Here is a 20,578-nt window from a genome sequence, read left to right as displayed (position 1 = left end):
ATTAACCTAAGTCACAAATGAAACTCAGAAGAAATTAGTTACCCAAAAATCTAGAGAACAAATGCCAACGTCACAGAACACTGAAAAAGCATCAGAATCAAACTGAATTTTCAAAAGTTATGTTACCGGGAATGCCTGACAAAATAAACAAGCATGCTTTCAATCCTTTACAAAATTATAAATATGATTTTGCATTTCATAATTCATCCAGAAGGCAATTCCACAACTCAAGGCCTGGAGGACGGATCCTGAAAAAGAAGTTGGAAATCAAAGTGGGAGATTGATTGGGAGAGGGGTCCATCTCTGCCTCAGTCAGCTGCAGCATTTGTGATACATTTGCAGGTATGACGTATGCAAGGAGGACTTGACATGTGCCCGGAACTGGCTCACGGACTGGAACTGTAGTAGAGACTGCATTACCTATGGCCAGGTAAAGATGCTCACAGCTCACGAAGGTGGTAAACAGACTCTGGGATGATACTCTCTACCCTCACCTAAAATGTAGACATATCCCCTAGAAGAGCTCAGGAGCCGAATCCATTCTTACCTCTGAAATTGAAAGCTAAGGAACAAGTGGACAGGGCAACCAGAACCCCTCTGCAACTAGTACAGGGACCAGACTGCACCCACCGCTACCATTGGATGTACACCTAACATTTAACTGGACGCCCATCATCTCCTGGTCACCCCTTCATAAGCAAAACTGACCCCGGCTTCCTGTTGCATGCAGTTGGCAGGTTAGATCTGAATGACAACACAGGGGTCAGGAGGCCTCAAAACACAGGATATTTTTCACTGCTTGATCACAGTCGAGTCTATCCGAATCCCTCCCTCAAAGCTAAAGGAGCCATCCCCACAGCTCAGCCATTAGGAGAGCCCCATCTAGTTTGGTTTGGCTGGTCATCTCTTGCCTCTTATTTTAACAGTTTTGCGTCTATTTTCCAGATGTACAAAGATGGGCGGGAACTGTGCGAGAACATCTGGGGGGATTCCTTTGTAGCAGTGCCAGAGCCCTGCTGGTGCCTGACCCTTACGGCTTCTGACCTGGAGCTGCCAGGTCCTCGCGCCAAGCAGAGCACAGCTAGAGCAGGGAGCCCCTGCCCAGAGAAGCGCTCCCCCCTGTTCCAGAAGTTCAAAGCTTCCATCCACAAGCGCTCTGTGTTTATGGAGGACATGGAGGGCAGAGGAAGTGGGTTCTAACCTCTTTTGTGTTTTTTTATTGAATTATATTATTTAACACTGTTTTAGTGAAATAGGAAAATACATAATCTATAATGAAAGGAAAACTCTCCCCCTTTCAAGCCCCAAATAAAAGAACAACTTGCTGAAAACCCAATGTTTGTGATCTGAGAACTAAGAGGTGATTGCTTTGGGAGAGCACACAAGAATAAAACAGAACAATGCTCTTATCTAGGATCACTTCAGACATTGTGCATTGTAGACAGAACAAACGCCAAGAGCAACCTGTGCCTGCCGAGTTGAGAAGAGATCTGTAAAAGGCAGAGCCTGTAGCCAGGATGCTAGGCTATTTAGAAAGAGGACTAACCAGCAGAAGGGGGGAGGTGCTGATGCCCCTGGATAGGTCATTGGTGAGGCCACACTTGGAATATTAAAATATGTCTACTCTGGAGAGATATGATACAGACGTTTAAATACTTGAAAGGTATTAATATAGAACCAAATCTATTGAAGAGAAGGGAAAATGGTCAAACTAGAGGTTGTGGGTGGGAAGACTCAGGAGCTATTCTTTTACAGTGCAGAGGGTGTTGGATACCTGGAATGCCCTCCCGAGGGAGGTGGTGGAGAGGAAAACGGGGATGGAATTAAAAAAAAAAAGTGGATCTCTAGAAAATGAAGGATGTACTGGACAGACTGGCAATTTGGTGTAGGATGGGCCAGGGGGAACTCCACTAATTTGGAACATGAGGATATTATTGGCCAGACTTTATGTTGGTTGGATAGGCTGGAGTGAGCTTAGTCTATGGCCCAAAGAGACTTCATTTAATCATGTATTTTTAATGACCGTTCGGGTCTTTATCTGCCGTCATTTACTATATACAAATAGTCTTTTCCAATCTTTAACCCTTTTGTTCAGGATAGTACCTGTGAGCTCCTGCCACCTCCTCAGTGGATGTCGCTATGCGCCTAACTCCCCCTCTTCTTCCCCAGATGTCACCCCTCCTCTGGAATTCTCTTGGGCAGGTGACGGCTGAGCTTCCGAATGGGCCTGCACCTACAGTTAATTGTGTATTTTTAATGAAAATAACCAATACCACTCTCCTTATTTGGCTTTTTCTTTTCTCTTCAATTGAATAATATTAATTTTGTAACTTTCTCCCTTTCTTTTTTCCTTCCCTTATGTATCTGAGTCTGTCTGTTTTGTCAGTCTGTTTTTATCCCCTTTTAAAGCTGTACAAAGAACTCTAGATCTATCTTATATTTTACTGTTACTCGCTTAGTATGTAATAAGCGATTTATCAAATTTAAATAAACTTGAAACTTGATGTACTATGTTAATTACACTACACAGCACAAAGGGTGACAATTGTCCTGCAAGACCAAGAGCATCTCTACAGACCTAGCGCCTATAGAAACGGGTTTAGTACCCAAACAGAGGATGCATTACAAGGCTCACCCTCTGACGTAGGAGCCGAGACTCTGCCTCCCATCTTTCACCACACCGCCATCACTTTTCTCTTCCTGTAAATTAGCGCTGACCTCACAGGAAGAGTACTAAAACCCACAGTCCATGCTCATCTGCTTTCTTCCAGACCTCCAACATGTGTTACACAGTATACGTGTAGGATGCACAGCAAAGGAAACAACTGCTGCAGTCTAGGGTTTAGTATCTGCAAATGATACTCAGGGTTCTACCAGTGTACCTTATTCCTGTCCTGCAGCACCCCCTGCTTTACCACAACTCTGCCAATGCACCTCATTCCTGCATTTTCATACAGGGACGTGTGGCCCTGAATCTCTCAACACCTAGAGGTGCAGCAGTACAGCTTTCTGTCTGCCAAAAAACAACAATTTTCCAGAGCCATTAGAGTGTCACCCTCAAGTTTATTTCAGTAAATAAACACAAAGCAAAAGGCCATTAACCAGAAAGCAAACAGTACTTTCACTACCAGACTTCGTCTCCGAGTTCTCAGCCAGCTCATCAGGAAGTTGATGTCGAGACAGTGCAGGTGGCGATCTCTCCACAGTACAAGACATCGCATGCTGGGCAAAGTTAAGAGGCTTCCTGCTAATGAGCACAAAGCCTGTGGGCTGGAGAGACAAGAGAAGCAAGCACCTACAGCAGAGAGCACCGCTTGTACCCCTGCTGTTTCTCCAGTACATGAAAGTCAGGCTCCACACACGATGCACTCCTCTGTCCCCACCCCCAGAGGCCAGGTCCAGCAGACAGTGCTACAAGTCCCTTGCTGTCTCCAGCTTCCTCTCCTGGAAGAAACGATGGGCTGGACGCCTCATGTCATCCTTTTTCAAGCCAAAGAAAGCCAGCATGGACTGGCTGCCCTTGGAAGAAGCCTTCTCGTGCCCATCACTGTCATCCCTGGGAGGGGGAGGAAAGAAAAAAAGCAGAGCTGGAAGAAACTCACTGCCAATGGCATCAGAAGTCGAGCAGCCATAAAGAAAACTTAACAGCAACAATGACATCCCACCCGTTTCCCAGAATGCTCCTGTGACATGAACAATTAGGTGGGGATACTTGCATATTATTTCATTATGCATTTTGCAGGATTATCCTTAGAGAACTGGTGTTGGTTCGTTGAAACAGTGGCTACTAAAACAGTCAGTGCTCTGTCATCGAGAGGAAGATTCTCAAACCTTACCAGAAAAATCCGACGGGCCACTATTGCGGCCGTTATTGTAACAATTTCAAAAATCCATGCTCAAAAAATTGCACATGAGGTTTGCAGAGTTTCGCGAAGGGCTGCTAAATTTACACGTGATGAGTCGCTGGTGATAGCGATTGGCACATGCGCAGATGACACTACAAAAAGAGTCTTAAATGTGCACATGCAGCACCGCCATCATCATCTTCGGGCCTCATCGGGACAACGTGGAAAGCGTGAGGATAAGAACCAGCATCCATAATGCCGTCCACTATCGTAGCACAAAACATGCGCAGCTCACAAACGCCTATAATTCATGGGCTGTTAGTCTTTTTTTTTTTAAATATTGAATTTCATCATGAGCCACAGCTATAATATATGGGCTTAAGAAGCGCACTTTTGTTCCCTCCCCCCAAAAAAAACCTACTATAATTCACATGAATCTTGTAATATTTTTTAATGTCAAATTTTATCATCAGCCACAGCCAGAAATACGTGCCTGAGATGTGATTGTCACTTCCGGAGCAGTCGGTGATTTTTGCTTGCCAAAAGCTGGCACCGCACTTGGGGAATCACACAGAAATAATAAAGAATTGCCCGGAGTGCTCCCTTTGAATACTGACCTTGTTGTGCTATATTTACAAGGCAGCGTTGGACACTGCTGGAAAACTCGGAAAAGACCATGGTGAGCCGTAGATAATTGGCCGCTAAAATACATGCACGATAAGCCAGCTGAAACAGATTTAGCGACCATCGTTAAGGGCATGGTAAGTTTTGAGAATCTTACATAGAAACGATGGCAGATAAAGGCCAAATGGCCCATCCGCAATAACCATTATCTCTTCCTCTCTAAGAGATCCCACGTGACTATCCCAGGCTTCCTTGAAATCAGACACATTCTCTCTCCACCACCTCTACCGGGAGACCTCTTCCTCCAGAAGCTTTAAGATCTCAGTACGGAAGAAAGGCGGGAGAGAGGAGAGATACGATAGAGACACTAAAATACGTCCATGGGGTAAATTCACAAGAGGCGCGTCTCTTTCAATTGAAAGGAAGCACTGGAATGAGGTGGCAAAGAATAAAGTTCACACACTCAGAATAACATCATGTAGAAAGTGATGGATACAAGGATGGTATCTTTGTTCAAGAAAGCATGGGACAAGCACAGAGAAGGTCTGAGGGAGAGGGATTGTAGATATCAGTAGGTAGGGATGGACAGACTGGATAAGTCACATGGCCTTTATCTGCCTTCACATTTTGGTTGACTATGGATTATCAGGTGAAGCAGAAACCGTTATTCATGCCTGCATAAACAATCACCCTAATATTTACAGGATTGCTTGAAACTCTATGTATCCAGAGCACATTCAGGATTGGTTGTACCTCCATTTGGAAAGTGTAAGGAAAAACACATTTTCACGTGTAGGACCAACGAAATGCAACAAGCTTCCAGCGTATCTCCGGCAGTCAAATGATTTGTGTCAATTTAAGAAACGGCATCGATTTTGAAAGATGAAATATGCGCATCGAGGTACTTGTCAGAAATACTGGATTTAAAGATCCTCTTGGGAACTTATAAAGAACAAACTTTTGTTATATTATGTAATGGTGATGTTTTACTGTGTTGTATGTGGTATTTTGAATGTTAAGTTATTGTTTTAATTATGTAGCGTTGTAATCCACTTTGTATAAAAGTGGAATATAAGTAATAAATCTATAAATTATCATTATTTAAATGTTTCTCGATTGATGACTATCAAAATCATGTTAGAGTAGAGCTTCAGGGCTTGAAAGTTAATTGGGGGGGGAGAGGGATCAGACAACTGAAGGTTTATTAGGTTGTCTAAGACTCCCATCCACCAGTCGTCTTCCTATACTTCTGCCTAAGGTGTTTGATCCAGCTGGCCCTAGTTCTCAGCAAGAGTGGAACAGACACTGGGGAATTACCAGCACCGTTCCCTCCTAGAAACTGCTCCGTTTGCCTCTTAGCACCCAAGACATGGAAATGCAACTTCCTTCTGAGGACAGCAGGGGGCGCTACAGGGCAGCAGTAAGAAACGTGAAACAGCCAATAGGCACCTTAACAGATAGCAGTGTTCATCCACAGGCACAGGACACTGTGCCTGCGAGGTCATCTGAATTAGGGAGCACACAAGCAGTGGTCAGGCACTGCTACCTTCCCAAAGGCTGCAGAGACCACAGTGAGTTATTCTGGGACGTCATCCTTTCGAGAGTGAAATGGGGTGGCGGCCGTGTCACTCAACTCTTCAAGGTAATATGTAGAAATAAAACAAAAAGGAAAAAACAATACCACCTTTATAATTAGCTTTCAAAGGTAAGCCCTTCCTTCTCAGACGCCTTTCTAGTATGAAATGACTTCCCACCCTAAGGTCCCTGTGTATAATGAAGTCCACGGGAGTAAAAGAGACACAAAAATAAAAATGTTAGAAATATGGAGCGCTCTTTTCCCCCTGAAGTAGCACTAACTCTAGAAGGAGAGGTGAGAGGTGCTTCGGGAGAGAATGTCATCAATTTTGGGGAAATGAAAAACCCAGAAAAAGTGGATCTGGAAGTGCTATGGCAGGCCAGATCAGTCATGGACTCTTTCAACTCTTAAGATAGACTATGGAACTGTCTTTTCCAAGGTGGAGCAACAGGGGGTATCGCTATCCAATTTAAATAAAAAGTTGGAGAAACAAGATAAGTGAAACATATAAATCGCATGCAAGATGGCGAACTTTGAAAATCAATTAAGGAAAAATAACTTAAGATTTCTAAACTTTCTGAAGTGTCCCATCATATCTCCAGCTGAGATGGCCAGAAAATATTTTCAAGAGGTTTTAGCCATTGCACCAGAAAATATACCCCCAACTGTGAGAGCCTACTACTTCAATATTAAGAGACCTCAAGGTGAATCTACCCCAGATAGAATTTCTTCTTCGTTTGTACTTTCGCCACAATAATGATCAGTTATTAGGCTCTAATGTTCAAATTTTTCCAGATCTAGCTCAGAAAACTCAGAGACGAAGGAAAAGTTCTTGGCTCTGGGGCTACATTTCTTATTAGATTTCCTGTAAAATATTATCTATCTTATCACAATAAGAATTTTCTTTTTTTTTTTAGCCTAAACAACTGGTAGAATTTATGGGGTCAAAGGAAAAGTTGGTAACCATGCCTAATGATATTTGACCTTCCATCCAGCTGTAGTGCCGTTACTCTAATATAAATTGATTTGATTACAACTGATCTCCTATGTTATGGTGTGGGCTAAATATTTTCCTTAGCTTTGTATTTCTTTGATCTGTATCAAGTAGCACTAATTGAAACCAGAGGGTGCCCCTGTGGGGATCATTTTCTATAAGAGCTGTCAAAGTAAGTAAATGCTTTAACATCACTGAACATTCATAAAACGCAGGAATCTCTTTACCTGTAACATGGAAGCCCATTATTTACTCCAATGCTGGGAGTCAGTTGTTTTGAGGTTTTTCTCCTCAATTTGATGATAATTCATTATGATCTAGTCATTATAACTAGTGCCACGTAGGTCACTTCCTCCAAGTAAGTCAGGACATTTCTTTTTCTTTTAAATTTTCAGTATTTACAAGGCACAAACCAGCCCTTCTGTGAATCTCATGGTCTATCACAGTTCTGCTATTACAGGTCCAATTACCTACAGTACTAGGCCAGATTGCTAGACCCCCCCCCAGAAAAAGAATTTGTGCATGAAAAGTGGATGCCCCAGCAGAGCGGAAGAGCATGCCAGCTGGGCTCCGGCACTTACCAACGTATGGGGACAGCTCTGCTGTCTAGAATAGACTGGGCCGTGCTCCAGCTGAAACGCACAAACTGGGGATAGCCAAAAACAGGATCCAAGTTCTTGGCCAGCCACTCCTTCGTCTTAGGATCTAAGAGAGTTTTAAGACAACAGCTCAGAATTATACATCGTTAATCCCTCAGGGGAACACTGGGCTCATTTTCACTCTAAAATCCCTGCTCAAGTTGTAGAAAAGCACTAGAAGTCCACTTCACCTGCTTAACCGGAGGGTTGTAGGTCAGAACCTTCTTACATTTTATTTCAAAGTTAAACTGGGGAGTAAACTTGGGTTGGTGCAAGCTCGATTCCCAACTTAGGTCCTCCATGCCCTGGGTATTTTCAGGCCGTGCTCACTGCTCTTGGGGGTGGGATGGGGGAAGAGGCTGACACTGAGCAATGGTCAGATCTAGCAGCTGAATTTAAGTTCATTATTTCATGGCTCCAAATCCTGTGATGACTTTTAACTACATTAAATTTGTGATGAGATATGAAACAAAGGGAACCAGTCGGATGCAAATAAAAGCTCACAGCATCAAATCCTGGTTGACCGAGGATCAGAAGGAAAGTGCCAAATCTATAACTTACCATTCGGGTATCCAGAACCATAGTCCAAGTTCACATCCTCCAAATCTTCCAAGAACTTCCAATGTTTCACAGCATAATCCCGGGCCACCTGTAAGACCAGCGCAATCCATAACAGAGGACAGTTTCTGCTTGCCCTACAGCCATCCATCCCCCTCAAGCACCTAAATCTCGGAAGTCACCAAGAGCAATTGCAACTTTGAGCTTCAGCAAAGATAAGCAAAAGGACCTCTCTTCGTGCAGGAGGGCTCCCCCGCTCCCCCCATAATGTGCCCTTTATAGATGCTGGGTACGGGACAGAGAATTAAAAGATACTTGCCTTGGCACAGATACTGGCAGCGCTAACAATCGGGAAAAGTGCATCTGCTTTGGGCTTCACTGTGACCTCCAGCTCAGGAAACCGCTCTTGCAATTTCTCCTGGTACTTCTCTGCAGGTCCCACTGTATCCACAAAAACCTGAATATGAGACAGAGAGAGAACCAAATGTTTAAAGACTTCAGGGAAGCAGAGCCCTTCCCCGCTGCCATTTTCTTACCTCTCTGAGCTGTACGCCAGAATCCAGCGCATACTGAATCAGTGCGATAGCAGTATCGTGGGACAAGGCATTCAGGTTATATTTAACTCTGGAAAATAACAACAGAAAGAAGCCAAGAGCTACAACAACTCCTTTTACTGTAAAGTGAATTACTTTAAAATTCAGTAGGAATTCCCCAGTACCTAAAGCAACAGTGTTAACCCCAAGCCCTCTTCCTATACAATTACACCCCACCCCCGGCTAGGCCCAAACCTCTGCTGCATGCTTGTGGAGATGACATTAGGAGAGAGAATCTGCAGTGCCCAGCCAAGGTACTCCTTCAAGCTGTCCAGCTTCTCAAACAGTCGTTCACGCTCCGCTTCTGACAATGTTTTGGAGTCTTGGGGAGGAAGAGGAGAAAAAAAAAATGAAACATGTAAATATTAAACCCCAAAGAGTGTTTCATAAGTTCCCTGTAGCTCTAAACAACTCTTTGATGGCAACCCCTCAAGTACATGTGCCCAGCAGGTCCAGAACAATAAGGCCCACAGTGTTACTGGTATCACAGCTCAAGGGTAGGTAAAAGGAAAGGTGGGTCTGCAGATTATACTGCTGTGTAATTACTGTTGGAATGCTACAGGCAGGAATCACTAGGCAAAGAGGGGGAAGAACAACTTACCCGCCACCTTCAGTTCCTCCAAGTCCTGCTTTTTGGACAATGGACAGAAACAAATTCCATAAACCATAGGACCTAAGAAAGGTAGCAGGAGAAGCAGCATTACTCAGCTAAGAGACTTCATGCAAACATGCCCAAACCATCCTATCAGAGAGCAACCCGGCGCTACTCCCTTTCCTCCCCCCCCCTACATCCAGTCCTGCCACTTCCTTTCCATCTCCTCTGCTCTTCCTCCCTCCTCCTTACCCTCCTGCATATCCCCATCATTCAAAACCCCCACATCCCTCCTCTGCTCATCTCATCACCCCGTGTCTTTCTCCCCCTCTCTCCCCCTTTGCCACCTTTTCTCTTCTCCCCATCCCTCCTCTGCTCTTGTCTCATCACCCCCTCTCTCCCCTCATCAAGCTACTATCTCCTCCTTTACCACCTTTTCTCCCCCATCCCTCCTCTGCTCTTATCTCATCTCATCACCCCCTCTCTCCCCCATCAAGCTACTATCTCCCCCTTTGCCACCTTTTCTCTTCTCCCCCATCCCTCCTCTGCTCTTGTCTCATCAGCCCCTCTCTCCCCCATCAAGCTACTATCTCCCCCTTTGCCACCTTTTCTCTTCTCCCCATCCCTCCTCTGCTCTTGTCTCATCACCCCCTCTCTCCCCTCATCAAGCTACTATCTCCTCCTTTACCACCTTTTCTCCCCCATCCCTCCTCTGCTCTTATCTCATCTCATCACCCCCTCTCTCCCCCATCAAGCTACTATCTCCCCCTTTGCCACCTTTTCTCTTCTCCCCCATCCCTCCTCTGCTCTTGTCTCATCAGCCCCTCTCTCCCCCATCAAGCTACTATCTCCCCCTTTGCCACCTTTTCTCTTCTCCCCCATCCCTCCTCTGCTCTTGTCTCATCACCCCCTCTCTCCCCCATCAAGCTACTATCTCCCCCTTTGCCACCTTTTCTCTTCTCCCCATCCCTCCTCTGCTCTTGTCTCATCACCCCCTCTCTCCCCCTTTTCTCTTCTCCCTTTCAGGCAGCAGCCGCCCCCTCTCTCCTTTCTCCTCCCCCCTCACCCAGCACGGGGCCCCTGCCCGCCTCGTCGATGCCCAGGCAGCACTGCTGAGTCCGGCAGAGAGGCGGCACCGGGGAGCTCAGCCTGCTGCTGCCCCAGTTCTTTTGCTCAAACGGCGCGAGCTCCATGATCAGCGCTTCCAGCCAGCCAATCAGGGGCCGCGACCGGCTCGCGTCATTCTTTGCGCCACCAAGCCCCGCTCACCCAATCCGAAGCCGGCGCCTGGAGAAGCTCACGCGGCGTGACCCGCCTCTCAACCAATTGAACGGGGAGGAGGCGGCGTCCGAGCGCAGAGGATGGTGGGAGATGTAGTGCAGGAGGCATTTTATAAAGGTACCGCGTTCCAGCCCTGGTTTTGAACTTAGATCCCAAAGCACTGTGGGATTTGTAGTGCCTGATCCTGCCCTTGAACATCAGTGCTGCAACCAGGATGGAGTGCCTAGAAATTAGTAGTAGTGGGGATTGTCCTCTTAGATAGGGTGGTGTGTGCCAGGGCTGGTGCAACACTGTAAGCAGGTGCCACCTGCCAAGTGGAAATGCAATGTACAGTACACGAGCATTAGATGAAATACAGAGAACATGGAGACATCGACAGCAGCTGCATTTGTAAACCTCTGGCTCTGGTTTTGGGAATCCATTTTATAAAGGAACATGTGAAAAGCAGGTGCATCCGTGATTTCTGCACGAATAAGGATGTCCGGGAAGGTACTTGGAGAGACCTCCCAGGAAAGCGACTTGGGAGTTCTGATCGACAAGTCGATGAAGCCGTCCGCACAATGCACGGCGGCAGCGAAAAGGGCGAATAGAATGCTAGGAATGATAAAGAAGGGGATCACAAACAGAAAGTTATCATTCCACTGTACCGGGCCTTGGTGAACCCTCACCTGGAGTACTGCGTCCACCACTGGTCGCCGTACATGAAGAAGGATATGGTACTACTCGAAAAGAGAAGAGCAACTAAGATGGTTAAGGGGTTGGAGGAGCTGCCGTACAGCGAAAGATTAGAGAAACTGGGCATCTTCTCCCTCAAACAGAGGAGATTGAGAGGGGACATGATCGAAACATTCAAGGTACTGAAGGGAATGAACTTAGTAGATAAGGACAGGTTGTTCACCCTCTCCAAGGTAGAGAGAACGAGAGGGCACTCTCTAAAGTTGAAAGGGGATAGATTCCGTACAAACGTAAGGAAGTTCTTCTTCACCCAGAGAGTGGTAGAAAACTGGAACGCTCTTCCGGAGGCTGTTATAGGGGAAAACACCCTCCAGGGATTCAAGACAAAGTTAGATAAGTTTCTGCTGAACCAGAACGTACACAGATAGGGCTAGTCTCAGGGTGCTGGGCATGATGGACCATGGGTCTGACCCAGCAGCGGCAATTCTTATGTTCTTATGAAACATTCAAGATAATTAAGGGAATAGACTTAGTAGATAAAGACAGGTTGATCACCCTCTCCAAGGTAGAGAGAACGAGAGGGCACACTCTAAAATTGAAAGGGGATAGATTCCGTACAAACATAAGGAAGTTCTTCTTCACCCAGAGAGTGGTGGAAAACTGGAACGCTCTCCCGGAGGCTATCGTAGGGGAAAACAATCTCCTGGGATTCAAGACAAAGTTAGACAAGTTCCTGCTGAACCAGAACGTACGCTGGTAGAGCTACTCTCAAGGCACTGGTCTTTGACCAGAGGGCTGCCGCATGAGCGGGCTGCTGGGTATGATGGACCACTGGTCTGGCCCAGCAGTGGCAATTCTTATGTTCTGCACATAAAGCATGCATTAAACACACAAGAGCACTAGCAGACATAGTAGATAGCTCCCACTTCTTCAAGCTTCCTGGCTAATACAGACAGACAAGAAGCCCAGATAAGGTACGTTGGGGTGGAGTTCTTCAGTTAAAACAGTAGGACAAACTGCAAGAAGTGAGGCTAGAGTCTGGGAGCTAGGATAGCACATCCCATTCAAATAGTGGATGGAGCCCACCCAGAGGCACAGGAGAATCCACAGTGCACTGTAAACAGTTTAGGAGTAGCTGTGAGGGACCCTAAATAAATGCCACTAAAAACGTGCATTCAAATAAACACAAATTGCTTGCTTCTGGCATCTCAGTTGATGTGCCTGTTTGAAGGAGAAATCTGCGGCATCTCTAATGTGACACTTTTAACTGCACCTATGGAGGCATCAGACCTGCCAAGTCTCCTGCATTCGGGTCTTCTCCTGCAGTCCTGCTGTGGAGCAAAGAACTCTTCCATCGGTAGCAGGGGGCCATTTTTTGGGAGCGCTATGTACATCTATACCCCCTTCCAACGGGGAAATACTTCACAATCTTAGTCTTAATTGAGAAGATTCTGTAATCAATGTGGGGGATTTGGGTTCATAATGTTGGGGAATTTGGTTCTTGTAGTTAAGGATTGAGAGTATTTGTTTGGGGGGGGACATTGGCTGCATGTACTTGGGGGCATTGGATATATGCAGATGGAGGGGAGTGGGTGCATGTACTTGGGGAGGGAAATTGGATTCATGTAGATGGAGGGGAGTGGGTGCATGAACTTGGGGAGGGACATTGGATTCATGTAGATGGAGGGGAGTGGGTGCATGTACTTGGGGAGGGGCACTGGATTCACGTAGATAAGAACATAAGAATTGCTACTGCTGAGTCAGACCAGTGGTCCATCATGCCCAGAAGACCGCTCATGCGGCAACCCTCTAGTCTAAGACCAGCACCCTAACTGAGACTAGCCCCACCAGCGCACGTTCTTGTTCAACAGAAACTTGTCTAACTTTGTCTTGAATCCTTGGAGGGTGTTTTCCCCTATAACAGCCTCTGGAAGGGCATTCCAGCTTTCTACCACTCTCTGGGTGATGAAGAACTTCCTTAAGTTTGTACGGAATCTATTCCCTTTCAACTTTAGAGAGTGCCCTCTTGTTCTCCCTACCTTGGAGAGGGTGAACAACCTGTCCTTATCTACTAAGTCTATCCCCTTCAGTACCTTGAATGTTTAGATCATGTCCCCTCTCAATCTCCTCTGTTCGAGAGAGAGAAGAGGCCCAGTTTCTCTAATCTTTCTCTGTACGGAAGCTCCTCCAGCCCCTTAACCATCTTAGTCGCTCTTCTCTGGACCCTTTCGAGTAGTACCGTGTCCTTCTTCAGGTACGGCGACCAGTGCTGGACGCAGTACTCCAGGTGAGGGCGTACCATGGAGGAGAGTGGGTGCTTGTACTTGGAGGGGCATTGGATGCATGTAGATGGAGGGGAGTGGGTGCATGAACTTGGGGAGGGACATTGGATTCATGTAGATGGAGGGGAGTGGGTGCATGTACTTGGGGAGGGGCATTGGATTCATGTAGATGGAAGGGGGCGGGTGCATGTACTTGGAAGAGGGGCATTGGATTCATGTAGATGGAGGGGAGTGGGTGCATTAACTTGGGGAGGGGCATTGGATTCATGTAGATGGAGGGGAGTGGGTGCATGAACTTGGGGAGGGACATTGGATTCATGTAGATGGAGGGCAGTGGGTGCATGTACTTGGGGAGGGACATTGGATTCATGTAGATGGAGGAGAGCTGGTGCATGTACTTGGGAGAGGGGCATTGGATTCATGTAGATGGAGGGGAGTGGGTGCATGTATTGAGGGGCATTGGCTTCATGTAGATGGAGGGGAGTGGGTGCATGAACTTGGGGAGGAGCACTGGATGCATGTAGATGGAGGGGAGTGGTTGCATGTACTTGGGGAGGGGCATTGGCTGCATGTAGATGGAGGGGAGTGTGTGCATGTACTTGGGGAGGGGCATTGGATTCATGTAGATGGAGGGGGATGGGTGCATGTATTGAGGGGCATTGGCTTCATGTAGATGGAGGGGAGTGGGTGCATGAACTTGGGGAGGGGCATTGGATTTGTGTAGATGGAGGGGAGTGGGTGCATGTACTTGGGGAGGGGCATTGGATTCATGTAGATGGAGGGGAGTGGGTGCATGAACTTGGGGAGGGGCATTGGATGCATGTAGATGGAGGGGAGTGGGTGCATGTACTTGGGGAGGGGCATTGGGTGCATGTAAATGGAGGGGAGTGTGTGCATGTACTTGGGGAGGGGCATTGGATATATGCAGATGGAGGGGAGTGGGTGCATGAACTTGGGGAGGGGCATTGGATTCGTGTAGATGGAGGGGAGTGGGTGCATGTACTTGGGGAGGGGCATTGGATTCATGTAGATGGAGGGGAGTGGGTGCATGTACTTGGGGAGGGGCATTGAATATATGTAGATGGAGGGGAGTGGGTGCATGAACTTGGGAAGGGGCATTGGATTCGTGTAGATGGAGGGGAGTGAGTGCATGAACTTGGGGAGGGGCATTGGATTCGTGTAGATGGAGGGGAGTGGGTGCATGAACTTGGGGAGGGGCATTGGATGCATGTAGATGGAGGGGAGTGGGTGCATGTACTTGGGGAGGGGCATTGGATTCATGTAGATGGAGGGGAGTGGGTGCATGTACTTGGGGAGGGGCATTGAATATATGTAGATGGAGGGGAGTGGGTGTATGAACTTGGGGAGGGGCATTGGATGCATGTAGATGGAGGGGAGTGCATATTTTCCGAGAGGATGGGGTTTCCCTTGTCACCTCGAAAAGGGGGCGGTCCCTGCCTAAGGCGCGAACTCCCTCCTGCTTGGACGCGCTTCTATTTAAAGGGCTGAGCGGGTCAGCTGTTCCCAGTCGCTGCCGATCCGAAGGCTACAGATAGGTGCTGCCGCCCCTTTGCTAAATCGCCGGTGAGTGTTGCGTCGGACGTTGGCTGGTCCTTTGCATTGAGCCTCTGCTGGCTCAAAGGGGGTGGGGTAGGTTACTAGGACTTTTGCAGTAGTACGATCGGGGGGGGGGGGGAGAGATTTCTTCTCCCTCGGAGCAGTGAGTGGCTCCTGCTTCTTCTTGAGGGAGACGAGGCCTTCGGAGCCCACGAAATCCAATGGCAGAGCTGGGCTGGGGTCGGGGTCAAAGAAGAGTAAAGTGTCCTGGTCAAATTCTATAGGCTGCAATGAATCCCAGGCCTTTTGCACCTGTCGCCTCTGCAATAGTTTGGGGGAGCCAAAGGTTTTCACATGTGATTTGATGCAGAAAATGTGAGACTCTGGGGTGGACCCAGAGCAGACAACATGATGGCTCTGTAGAGGAGCGTTTCCAGAGGATGTGGTTAGCATAGCTGGGTTTAAAAAAGGTTTGGACAAGTTCCTGTAGGCAGAGTCCATAGTCTGCTATTGAGACAATGGGGGATTGATAGCATTCAATCTTTCCTACTCTTTGGGTTTCTGAGACCTGGATTGTTATTATGAAAAGATGTTGCATTTTGTTCTCTTTTCTCCAGAGAAAACTGGCCAATTTCACTTTGGAAGTCTCTTGCCCAACTTAAACAGCTCACAAGATAGGAGACTTCTAACAATAATTCTAATGCTGTCAGCTTCTGACAAACCACCCACCATCTTAAACGTTTTCTGATTCACTTTTCGGTTGACCTGAGGAAGGGCTCAGTAGCCTACTAATTGAGCTGTGGACTAAGAACAGGGAAGGAGGGGTTCAAATCCCAGCACAGCTTCTTGTGACCTTGGGCACGTGACTCAACCCTTCATTACCTCAGGTGTGAACTTTGGGGCCCATGCTCAGCACACATACCATACCTCAAAAAGTGCTGAAAACTAGCTCTCCAAAAGAACAAACTCTATTCAAATGATGTGCGCTGTAAAGGTGAAAGACTGCTTGGTGCATGCCTGGAAGAGCTTCAGGAAGGGTAGCTCTTAAGCATGTGTGTCAGGTGTGGCTCTAGGCTTTCACCTTTGGGGTTGCAAGGACTCTGGCACTGATATAAGCTTGTATGAGCTTTCTTTACTTCCAAAAGAAAGGAACATAGAAAATCGAGACATCTCCCCCCAAACTCCGAGCTGGAGTTAGGGTTTGTCCATTGGAATGGCAGAGCAATGACCTCTTTCACGTCAATTTGTGGTCTCCTGTACTAACACCAGCTTAAGGGCCTGAGCATCACTTGTAAGTCCTCCGCCTGTACCTTTTCCTCACCTTGAACTTTTGAGAGGGGCATGAGCCTTTTCACCTTCATTTCTGTCTAGCCTTTGAAGAGGATGTCTTAAGATTTCTAATTTGTTGACAAAATGGAAAAGTTGAGGGGAAAGGCCTCCTGGCATGACATTGCAGTAAGCTTTGCCTGAAAACTGGCCGGCTCTTTGGTGGCTATTTTAGTTCTGTGCCCTAAAGCCCTGCTTGGGTCTCGGGCTGGCAACATTCTGATCCCTGTCTGATAGATGAGGTAACTCTTACAGTATGCAGCAGTCTGGCCCCCTGTGGGTTGTCTTAGTGCGGTTTTGCCAATATAATGATCTTCTCTTGTTGCAGAAAATGTCTTCTGGGTATGCACATATCGGAAAACCAGCACCGGATTTCCATGCTACAGCTGTGGTGAATGGCGAGTTCAAGGATCTCAGCTTGTCTGATTACAGAGGTAAAGAACAGGTCTGCCTTGTCCTCTAGTACCCTCTTGCCAGCCTAGTGAGTGAGTATGCCAGCTTCAGCATATGCCCTTTTTTCTTAAGGGAAGTACGTGGTTTTGTTCTTCTATCCCCTGGACTTCACCTTTGTGTGCCCCACTGAGATCACCGCATTCAACAACAGCGTGGCAACCTTCCACAAGCTTAACTGTGAAGTGATTGGAGCCTCTGTGGACTCGCATTTCACCCATCTAGCCTGGTATGTGACATCCTCCAGTTGTCTGACTCGACCACACATGCCCATTTCTTAGTCTGCTCTGGTTCTGCCTTTCTGAGAAGTGCCCCTGAGCCAGATGTGAGGTTTCTTTGAGCAGTTGTAGGGTCGGGTCATCTCAGCTGGGTGTGGTGGGCTCAGGTCCACCCTCTTCATGACTCCTTATCTGGGCACCCAGGCCTAGGTCTGGAGCCTTATCATATCTGTGGAGCAGAAGAGATCAGCCATGCCCTGAAAGTGCAATTTGCTTCGGTCTTTTCTCTGACTGCCGAATGTCAGGGACAATCTAACTTATTTACTGTCTTCTGTTCCTACCTATAGGATTAACACACCACGAAAAGAGGGGGGAATCGGGCCACTGAACTTCCCACTGGTGGCAGATCTGAAGCATTCCATTGCCAAAGACTATGGTGTGTTGAAGGAAGACGAAGGCATAGCTTACAGGTATGTCAAGGTTGGTTGGGGGGGGGGCGGCGGTGTAGCAATGAGATCCATGGATGAAAAGGCATGTGTCGTCGGGGTGAGGCGGTTGCATTTGCGCTGGCAGTGCTACTGGCCTAGACTAGGGTTATCTCTGGGGACTCTTTAGAAGTGCTTGTGAATGAGCCTAAGGCAGTCCTGCCAGGTTTTCAGGCTTAAAACGGTGTTCGGGCTCTTCAGGGACACAATTTCACCACCCTGGTAACTGAGAACATTGGGTCAGACCAATGGTCCATCTGGCCCAGTAGCCCGGCCAATCCAAGTCACTAGTATCGTTGATTGGACTTGATATGCAGCACAATTCAAGACAGTTCACAATAAAATATCAAAAACAAAAAGAACGCCATTAAAATAAGAAAGTACGCTACTTTCATACAGAAAACCATTCATGCTCCATCACTGCAGAGATGTGTTCTCTATTAATTGCAAAGTTAACAGAAAGCCAGTTCAAAGAAAGAAGTTTTCAAAAGATGATTCCAAATGTAAACTAGGTGGTAAGAGTTCCATAAAGTTGGAACTATTGTAAAAGTACCTGGTAAACCCCCCAAATAGCAGCAACATTCCATGCTACTGATCCAGGGCAAGCAGGGAAGGGACCATCCCCTCTTTTTCAATGGAAAGGGTGCCAAGGAGCTGGGAGTGTTGGAGGGATTTCTGCCTTCCCCAGGTAGCTGACAGGTGGTTGTCTTCCAATCTAACAGCCGCGCTACTCTCTCCTCACTGCAGAGGCCTGTTCATTATCGATCATAAGGGAATTCTGAGACAGATTACTGTAAATGACCTGCCTGTTGGCCGCTCTGTGGAAGAAGTTCTCCGCCTTGTCCAGGCCTTCCAGCACACAGACACGCACGGAGAAGGTGAGGCTGTCTTTGTGGCATAACATCCGTGATGTGCCTGGGGAAGAGGGGTGGTGGCATTTCAACTGGACTGAAGCCGTCCTTTTGCTTTCTCTACTTGTAGTTTGCCCTGCAGGCTGGAGGCCAGGAAGCAGTACCATCATTCCTAACGTCAGGGACAGCAAAGCCTACTTTGCCAAAGAACACTAGACGTCTGACCCACCGAGGCTTAGGGTGGAGAACTTCTGGCTAAGGTCCCCTGGTCGGGGCACTGTTTTGGGTTTTTGTGACCTATATAAAGTATTTTGCACACTGATGTGGTGTCTTAAGTAATTTTGCTCAGAGCTGCAGTGGGAATTAAACTCACAAACACAGGGGGATGACTCTTTGAAAGGATTAGGTCAGTGTAAGGTAGCAAGGAGTCTCCATGGCTGAGACAGGGTTCATTTCCTAGCCTCTAGGTTCAGCTCAGGATATGCATATTCTTAAGTCCGCTCAATGGCCCAGAACAGGTGGGGAGCCCAGCGCTTATACCCTGTGTCTGCTTCCCTTCCATCTGAGGGGCTGGCACTACTCTTCCTCAACTCAGACTGAGCTCTGCTTTGCCATGCCCTTGCTGAAGAGATGAGCAGTAGTTGTGGCTGTTTTGCCACAAGGATAGAATTTAAAGACCAGTAACGAGGTTTCCCCACTAGAGGGCAGTCTCCCATTCCAGCTGGAATGGCTCAATGTACACATTGTGTATCCATAATGAGCCCAAAATAGATATAAGAACTCCAGTCTGAACAGAACTGATAGTCTCTTGGAAGCCCCAACCATGTCTTTCCGCTGAACTTGGGGGACGTAGGGTTCATTTATATTAATTCCTCATATCTGCCTGTATTTGTCCCTCAGTAAATTTGCATAAGAACATCCAAACTAAGTCAGACCAGGTTCCTATTTCTAACAGTGGTCAATGCAGGTCACCTGTACCAAAATAGTAGAATCAATCTGCTACCATTCCCAGGGCAATCAGTAGCTTCTCCTGTCTGTCTCAACAGCAGCCTGTGGACTTTTCCTCCAAGAACTTGTCCACCTCCTCTTGGTGCAGTTGGGTAATGTAGCATAATATTTCTACTTCTCAGTTAAATGACAGTCAAAGTTATTTTCTGAATGCAGCAGAGGAAAATCTGCTTCTAATCCCGTTGAAACAGATTTCTTGTGTGAACCCACTCACCTGTCCAAAGGGGGGGGGGGGGGAAGGTTGAGCCTTGGCATCCTTTAGAAATGAAAGCATGTAGATCCCTTCAAATGTATTCCCTAAATGCAGGCTTTTGTCTAAAGTGTGTTTTTAGAAATATTATGACAGAAGTAATCTAACCCTTTTTGCCTAGAGGCCCAGATCCCTGTCAGTCTGCCCCTGCCTCCCCCCTCCCCTATTTCTTGCGCAGGGGCGAGGCAGGGTCTGGATTTAAGGTCCAGGCAGGACTCCTTTGCTCAGGACCTTAAAGTTCTCTTTATTGCCTAACACAAATGAAATCAGAGAAGTAGATTGCAGACAACTCCTCCCTTTTCTTTTCATATCCCTACTAATAAGTCTGCTGTCCCTCAAGGGGAGCGATATTAACCGGCTCACCAGCTTCTCTGAACAATGTCCAAAGCGGTCTGGATACTGCTTCCATCCATCTCTGTCCTGGAAGCTCTGCTTAGGGTTTTCTGCTTAGTGTCCTTATGCTCTCAGGTTTGGCAGGAGGTGGGGGGAGAGGTCACCTCAGAAGTACTGATGGTAGGCACCCATATTCTCAAAAGATGAGCTGTGAGGTGGCGTGGCCAGCATTCTTTCTTCATGGGGTAGAAGTGCTCGCAGATGAGCCCAAATCTGGTTCAGACTGAGCTGTTGTAACAGCAAATGTGGTCTTAACAAGATACCCTGTGCTGCTTTGGGGTGTAAAAAGGTACTGGCAGAGCTGGCAGCTCTGATTTCTGGCCTGTCATTCTGCTGCTCTAGGCTCCCATGGGCTTGAAAGTTTTCTTTCCTTGGTCCAAGT

At 47.2% G+C, this 20,578-nt stretch overlaps 2 protein-coding genes across 2 annotated transcripts; one reads left to right on the top strand and one right to left on the bottom strand.

Annotated features, from left to right (window-relative positions):
* Positions 1-3,043: 3,043 nt before the first annotated feature.
* RNASEH2A (ribonuclease H2 subunit A) lies at positions 3,044-10,648 on the bottom strand. The gene is made up of 8 exons (XM_033924213.1): positions 10,487-10,648; positions 9,430-9,501; positions 9,024-9,150; positions 8,772-8,859; positions 8,555-8,692; positions 8,239-8,326; positions 7,621-7,744; positions 3,044-3,556 (listed from the first exon to the last, which is right to left on the bottom strand). The coding sequence occupies exons 1-8, from the start codon at positions 10,611-10,613 to the stop codon at positions 3,412-3,414; spliced, it is 909 nt and encodes a 302-aa protein (XP_033780104.1). The 5' UTR covers positions 10,614-10,648; the 3' UTR covers positions 3,044-3,411.
* A 4,446-nt stretch (positions 10,649-15,094) lies between these two features.
* On the top strand, positions 15,095-18,867 carry PRDX2 (peroxiredoxin 2). The gene is made up of 6 exons (XM_033924215.1): positions 15,095-15,242; positions 16,870-16,975; positions 17,067-17,220; positions 17,557-17,679; positions 18,442-18,572; positions 18,676-18,867. The coding sequence occupies exons 2-6, from the start codon at positions 16,873-16,875 to the stop codon at positions 18,759-18,761; spliced, it is 597 nt and encodes a 198-aa protein (XP_033780106.1). The 5' UTR covers positions 15,095-15,242; positions 16,870-16,872; the 3' UTR covers positions 18,762-18,867.
* Positions 18,868-20,578: the final 1,711 nt, after the last annotated feature.

Source organism: Geotrypetes seraphini, chromosome 16 (genome assembly GCF_902459505.1).
Source record: "Geotrypetes seraphini chromosome 16, aGeoSer1.1, whole genome shotgun sequence".
Taxonomy (NCBI): domain Eukaryota; kingdom Metazoa; phylum Chordata; class Amphibia; order Gymnophiona; family Dermophiidae; genus Geotrypetes; species Geotrypetes seraphini.
Note: the sequence above shows the minus strand (reverse complement) of the source record. Positions and strands in the feature narration are given on the sequence as shown.

Coding starts and splice junctions, on each gene's coding strand:
- RNASEH2A (XM_033924213.1), bottom strand. CDS start 10,613: ATGGAGCTCGCGCCGTTTGAGCAAAAGAACTGGGGCAGCAGCAGGCTG. Junction 8,693..8,771: donor CTGGCGTACAGCTCAGAGAG/GTAAGAAAATGG, acceptor TCTCATATTCAG/GTTTTTGTGGATACAGTGGG. Junction 8,327..8,554: donor CTGCCAGTATCTGTGCCAAG/GCAAGTATCTTT, acceptor CTGGTCTTACAG/GTGGCCCGGGATTATGCTGT.
- PRDX2 (XM_033924215.1), top strand. CDS start 16,873: ATGTCTTCTGGGTATGCACATATCGGAAAACCAGCACCGGATTTCCAT. Junction 17,680..18,441: donor GACGAAGGCATAGCTTACAG/GTATGTCAAGGT, acceptor TCCTCACTGCAG/AGGCCTGTTCATTATCGATC. Junction 18,573..18,675: donor CACAGACACGCACGGAGAAG/GTGAGGCTGTCT, acceptor CTCTACTTGTAG/TTTGCCCTGCAGGCTGGAGG.